This window comes from Berghia stephanieae, chromosome 8 (assembly GCF_034508935.2).
Source record: "Berghia stephanieae isolate SIO BIC M18660-M18661 chromosome 8, UCSD_Bste_1.3, whole genome shotgun sequence".
In the NCBI taxonomy this organism is placed as follows: domain Eukaryota; kingdom Metazoa; phylum Mollusca; class Gastropoda; order Nudibranchia; family Aeolidiidae; genus Berghia; species Berghia stephanieae.
The window spans coordinates 32,492,807-32,500,306 of NC_088367.1; the positions used below are offsets into that span (position 1 = coordinate 32,492,807).

General features: G+C 36.4%; 1 protein-coding gene across 1 annotated transcript in view; it reads left to right on the forward strand.

The window, feature by feature from the left end:
• The first annotated feature begins 734 nt into the window (after nucleotides 1-734).
• The window catches only part of LOC144978542 (uncharacterized), an 11,781-nt gene continuing 5,015 nt past the window's right edge, over nucleotides 735-7,500 (forward strand). Inside the window, exons 1-2 of the mRNA XM_078924754.1 lie at nucleotides 735-817; nucleotides 5,227-5,532. Of these exons, the coding sequence (XP_078780880.1) occupies nucleotides 812-817; nucleotides 5,227-5,532 (312 nt within the window). The 5' untranslated portion in view covers nucleotides 735-811. The remainder of the gene's footprint in view (nucleotides 818-5,226; nucleotides 5,533-7,500) is intronic.

Below are 7,500 nucleotides of genomic sequence, written 5' to 3' on the forward strand. Positions count from 1 at the left end.
TCTTTGTTTCAACTTTCTGTATTTTTTTCTTCTTCTTTTTTTTTTCTTTTTTCTTTCTTTTTTTTTTTTTTTTTTTTTTTTTTGTTGGGAGAGGGGGGGGGGGGGGAGGGGTCCAGATACAGACCTGCTGCTACGACGAAATAATAGTAAAAAATACATATTATTGACTTCAATTACAAAATGTGACTTATATTCAATTCCCACTGAAAACTACGAGTTTGTTTTTTTTTTTTTTTTGAAATTTTAAGTTGGCAGCTCTGTACATACTAAACTGATTCGACATTGAAAACGGGTTGATTAGAAATACGGAAAGGGTACAGAGACTATACAAAAAAAAATTGAGTTTTATATAGAGCAATATCAACTACACGTGCTCAAAGCTCTTCTACAATGGGTCCCTGGCCAACAGCAACATTTAACATGTAGGACGGGACATGACGCCTTTAGGACGATATTACATTTTTTTCGAACAGAGACAACGCTGTTAACGGCCAGGTACTCTTTTTACACCTGAGTACGGTGAGAAAATGTGAGTAATGAGCCTTTCCCAAGGTCTCAACTATGCGCCGAGCGAGGTTCGAACCCAGGACCTTCCTATCCGAAAGCGAGTGTCATAACACTAGACCACATAGCCGGATAAACAAACAAAGAAATAAACAAACACAAAACAAAACAAACAATACAAACAAACAAACAAACAAGCAAACAATTGAACACACTTTTGTTGTTGCAGGTACACAGTTACGTGGTGGACAGTATCCGTACACCCTTGGTCATCTTGTTTTTGACACAGTGGAGTCTCAAGCTCGGGATGCCGGTAAAACGGGAACAAGCGGCTTATCGGGAAACTGACACGTTATAATAATGATAATAATAATAATAATAATAATAATAATAATAATAATAATAATAATAATAATAATAATAATAATAATAATAATAATAATACGTAAAGGCGAAAGTACACACAGAGAGAGGTTTACCTCTATAATTCAACATTCAAGTGTCAAAGTCAAATAATATGATGAAAACGTTGAATTCGTAGACAAGAGAGTGAAACGATATAACAATGTAAAATTTCGCGATATTATATCGCCACCTATAGGTAAATATTACACTCGCCCTGCTCATCGGTTTGAATTTCATTCGTTTTGTTTCATGTTGTAATTTTTTCTTGTTTTGTTTTTCAATCTTCATTTTTCAATGGCTTGTATTTGCAAAAGGCCCTGCGGGCCTAAGGCCCAACTTATGTTCAGTTACAGTCCAATCAAAACAGGGAACAGTCACAGATTACATGATTGTTTTATCAATGATGCATTGAAAGCTTATGAGAAAAACAATAATTAACCAGTTAAGCAAAAAACAACTGACGGTTTCGTGATTTAATTTCAATGGGTGAAAGTGCAACAGGAAATGAATAGTAAAAAATACACCTCTTTGTTTACCGTGTGTTGATAAGTATGGAACCCCATATCTCTGCTTTGTTGTTGTGTTTTGTTTGTTACTACTTTACCACTAGAACTACTACTACAACTACTACTACTACTACTACTACTACTACTACTACTACTACTACTACTACTACTACTACTACTACTACTACTACTACTACTACTACTTCTACTACTACTACTACTACTACTACTGCTAATACTACCACTATACCAACAACTGTTGCTGCCGCTGTTCTTATTTTTGTTTTTACTGTTGTTGTTGTTGCTGTTTTGCTGGTGTATTTTTTTTTCAACTTCCACCCTTTTTAAAATTCGTTTTGTTTTATTTTTCCTTTCAACTTCTTTCTTGACTGTCTCCTGTTGTGAATAATAATATAACATATGCAATATAGGCAATATGTAGCCAATCCTTTTGATGGTGATAGTGCTTGGACGCACGAGCTAGTCCCCGGTTTCGGAACCGTTCAACGCGCCCAACAATGTTGCTTTTTTTAGACAATCCCAATCAATTCGTATTCGTTAATGGGTCGTTTCGAAGGAAAGAACGTTTCTAACGTTATCCATGAAATCCACAGGAAGAGAGGGCACTGGTCACAAAATAAGACTTCATGAGGTATACCCCTTAGCATATCGTTCATAATTTATTTGTCAAAGTTAAATAAGAAAATATGAATTTACTGAACAAGAGCACCGATATCATGATAAAGAGAATAGAAAACTAAAAAAAAATACAATTAAAAAAAAACAAAAAACAAAAACAAATGCAGAATAAATATTAATTTTCAAAATTATAAATTGCCTTTTCTCAAATCAGTGTCATTCTCGGTGCTTCTAGCTCAGACGAAACGTTTATAAAGAGGTTTTTGATGAATTTTTCTACCATTTTCAACAAATCTTCAATTTTAAGAATATAATCACATGGACAATATCAATTTCGTGTTTTTCCCGATTTGCCGACTTGCATGTCAGAAAGAAAATTTCACTTTCAAGATTTCGTTTGACTCTTATTATTTTTTTCAACTCACCCTGGATAATACTCAGCTCTTTGCCAAAACGTTCAAACCATTCAATGTTGTGTTATAATTATAATAGACCTTCACATACAATTTCCTTTTGATATAACTTGTTAATCCGTTACAAAAAATATTATCATCGTGCAATGTCTGACCTAACAATTTATTCTAAACTCTTCAAGTTTACAATATTATTTTATTTTGATTTTATCAGGTTTTCCCGTTTTATCGGATTCCCGACTTTGAGTTCGTTCTAATCATGTGTGTTCTTAAATCGGTGATATTATTATTTTAATGACGATAGTTTTGTATCATCCAACATACCTCAACCCTTTTGATCTTTGATATTATAATTTGACATTATTTTCCTGTCATTTGTGTATTATTCTATTCAACGTCTACTTATTCACAGGTCTGATAACCCAAATTATTATGGGCTCATTGTTGTAATGGAATTTCTCTCAAACCACGGGGAAAATAAAAATGCTGTCAGTCAATTAAAGCAAATATTAAATCTAGCACAGAATTGCGTTGCGTTCGGTTAGCAGACCTGTAAATAAGTGCACGTTGGTTCTATCCTTATAATATATTATGTCTGATTGATTTTTTAAATAATCTCTTATATTTCCTAATGCATATTTATATCTTTATGATTCATGATTCAATTTAATGTTCTCTTGTGTGCATCAACCATTTTATTTCTAATGGTACATTTCTTACTAACACTTTGAATGATAAATAATATATTTTTTAATTTATGTTTATAAACTATAGAACTTTTCAAAGGCCTATCAAGTACTACACATTGAGATTGTGTGGGGGTGAAAAAAAAACAACCCAAAAACGACGTGCGCTTATTTACAGGTCGGATAAGCCAATTCATTATGGGCTCACTGTTGTAATGGAAATCTCAAAAATGACGCAAAAATATTGTCCATTACAACAATGTTTAACTAGGCCCATAAGTAGGTTCGGATGTCAGGCCTGTATATATGTACACGTTGTCCAAAAACAATGAGATTAATAGAAATTAAAATCAAGTTTTATTTGGGGAAAATACAGAGACAAATGTTGTTGTAACGCTCGTATAATTTTAATAGTATTTTGCCTTGTGCGGCTATGTGGTCTTGTGGTATGACAATCGCTTTCGGGTCGGACGGTCCTAGGTTCGAGCCTCGCTCGGCACATAGTGGAGTCCTTGGAAAAAGCACTTTACTCACATTCTCTGACCGTACTCAGGTGTAAAATGAGTACCTGGCCGTTAACAACGTTGTCTCCGTCGAAAAAATTATTATATCGCCTAACAGGCGTCATGTCTCGTGTTGCGGTTGGCTAGGGACCCTTTATAAAGCGCTTTGAGCACATTTAGTGGATATTGCGCTATATAAAAGCTCACATTAAAAAATACGCTTGTATATTCTTTTGTCCTAGACAATAGTGTTACCTGTCAGGTATTTAAGTTTACACCTAAATATGAAACAGTACCAGACAAACAGAGATGATAATTCACGGGGGGGGGGGGGGGGGGGGGGGATATATTATGTGTCAATGCATGACATAATCAGTCGGAAGGTGAACATTTTGGATTTGCATTTTCTGAAAGAAAGAGCATTTTAATCTTTATTTGAAGTTATTTGGGTGATTTTTCATGAAGTTATGGTCAGATGTATGGTAAAGGTATCCAACAACTTTTCTCAAAATTCATACATTTTTCAACTAGACTAGTTGTAAAAAATATTTAGAAATGAAATTAAGCTTTGATATTTCCGAAGATGTACGAAACGGGTTGATTGAATCATTTATGACAAGAACTCATTTTTGATTAAAATAGACATTCTAACTAAACTCGGCAATATCTCAGTTCAAACAGATTATGTCATTCACTGTAACATATTCCATACAAGTCAGGAGGTCATTCACTGTAACATATTCCATACAAGTCAGGAGGTCAGAGGTCGAGGCAGGCTGATGGTTTGGAATGTTTTATTTTTTCTTCTTGTATTTTTCTCTCTGTTTTTTTTTCTAGCACTGTTTCATACACATTTTTTACATCTTTATCTTATGCCAGTGTCTGCTCTCTAATTTGTCAATCGGAAGGTCTGAGGTTCGATCACCAGTCGAAGCTAGTTCATTTTTTGGGAGGGATGTTTTTTTTTTTCTTTCTTGTATTTTTCTCTCTGCACTGTTTCATACAGACTTTTTAACATCTTTATCTTATACCAGTCCCTGCTTCCTAATAATTTGTCAACCAGGAAGTCTGAGGTTAAATTCCCAGTTTCAGGAAGTGTGACTTTTTGAGAGGGTTTCTTTCGTGTACTTTTCTCTCTGCTTGACATAGCACTGTTACATTCACACTGCGGTCATTAATCCTCTCCTTACTAACTACAGGAAAATCGTCACATTCGTTACGACGATACAACCAACATTTTTCTTATTAAACTTTCTTTTGTACATCATAAAATTTAAAGAAAATGAACAGTGTGTTGTAGAACATGTTTTGCTAACGAAATTATGTATCGCAAGAACTTTACTGCTATTGTGTTTGAGTGATAATAAAATATATTTTCGTGTTAGTTGTGTGTGCAGTTTGGGGGAAAATCCTGAAAATGGCTGGTAAGGAGAGAGTTAAATAGGGAAACACTTTATAGACACCGGGTATATCCACTACGCCAACCTTTTGCAATAAATATAGAGGTTAACTTAAGACCAGTCGTCACTAAAAAAAGGTATCTGTTGCTATAATTTTCTCTTGCCCACAGGTGGACAGCTATGTCGTGGACGAAACCGGCGCCCTGGCCTTACCACCTGCCTTGGTCATAGAGGAAGGAATTCCTTACGTCGTCACATTTTCGGACGTCGTGACGTCCACAAAGGATCACGACAAACACCCCGACATGATGCACGCTGACGTCATGAGTGTTTCCATGATGGAAGAAGAGGATGCCGGGATATCGCCCCAGGCCCCTATGGAAATTGCAGCGAGGATGTTGGGCCCTGAACGAATCCAGAAATTCTTACAGAATACCACGATTGCCAGAAATTATACTTGTCGAGACCTCAATTATGTGAGTTTAGCGATTTTTTTAATCACATTCTTAACAACTGCTTTGATTACTAAGGTGGAAACGTTCAAAATGTGCTAAGTACCGTTTCCATGGTCGGCGTATCAAACCTCTGAAGTCTCGATTTTCACGATGGGCGGATCAAAACTCTGAAGCCCAACATTAAACAAAACATGGTGCGCAAAGCTCGTATTTAGACTTCAGAGTTTTGATCCGCCCATCGTGAAAATCGGGACTTCAGAGGTTTGATCCGGCGACCATCAACTTTCAACACTCAAAGAAAACCACAGTATTTTTTTCCCATTCATCTAGTGTCTTAAAGAGTAAAAATACTTGTCTCTATTTTACCTCATAGAGACCCTGAGTGTTTTGAAAATTCAAAAATAAAAAATTCTGGTGATTTTTAGATTGCTTGAGAGTGTAAAATCATTTATTTGCTATCTGAATGTTACTAAGCAGGTTTAGAAAATCATACCATCAAGTTAAAGTTCTCATCCATGGCAAGAAATAGTTTGATTGGTTAATGCTTAGTAAAGGGCGAATCATCAATTCATTAGATATAGAGCAACTGATGGTACGCCGGTTACTTAGTATTAACCAATCAGAATATTTCTTGCCATTCACCCCTGTTTCTACCCTTTCTCCAAAAAAAAAAAAAGAAAAAAATCACGCCCTTTCGCAACGGGGCCATAAGATCCCGTCACTTGACATCCCATATATGAAGGAATAAAGATAATCCATCACACAAGATGTCTGGTGTCAACAGGAATCACCCATGTTGTCCAAGTGAGCAAATTTGGGGTTAATCATCTTGCCCAAGGAAAAAAATTGAAAATGCCTGAAAGAGGCTTGAATCTGGGACCTAATGGTTCACAGTGCAATACCTTAACCACTCGGCCACTTCGCCCCCCCACCCCCTTTTTCTCCAAAGGTGTATCTTTAATCATTGATTGATAAATACATACGTGTGATAACCACACAAAACCACACACACAGACTCAAAGACACACACATACACTCCAATCAAGCCAATCCTATAGATAGTATGCGCTTGGCTAAGAAGTTCACAACATTGCCATCCGGAAGTCTCACTGGCCAACACACAAAACTGTGTGTAACATGATCGTTTATAGTCTGGTTAATACAGTTAAGTGAGAATTACTCATAAACGCGGATGACAAAAAGCCATAACAAATTCCTGAGTGACGTCAACTTCATACTATCTATAGAACAATTGATGGTAACCCCGTTACTGAGCGTTAACCAATCAGAATATTTCCTGTCATTTACCCTAGTATCTACCCTGTTTCATCAATTGATAAATACTTACGTGTAATAACCACACGCACACACACACACACACACACACACACACATACGAATCAAGCCTATCCTGAAGTTATCTGTACATATTATTTCATTGATTGTAATCCCATTTCTTCCCTCCCCTAAAGGTTTAATACTATTATATCAATATAGTTACATTGAATATCCATGAACCATTCTGCCATTGCCTTGTTTGGAGTGTAGATGTATGGTTCCCATGTGACTTGTTGCTATGCATGTCAAGCTATTGACATGAATGCCTTTTTAAAAAATGAGCTTTTATATAGCGCATTATCCACTAAAGTGCCCAAAGCGATTTACAAGGGGTCCCTGGCCAACAGCAACATTTAACATGTAGGACGGGACATGCCGCCTTTTAGGCGATATTACATTTTTTTCGGACAGAGACAACGGTGTTAACGGCCAGGTACTCATTTTACCCCCGAGTGCGGTGAGAGAATGTGAGTAAAGAGTCTTTTCCCAAGGACTCAACTATGCGCAGAAGGCTCGAACCCAGGACCTTCCGATCCGAAAGCGAGTGTCATCCCACTAGACCACATAACTATTATCTAATTGCTGCCGTACGTTTTGTAATAATGCTCATAACATTCGCTGGTCGGATGATGATGATGATGATGATGATGA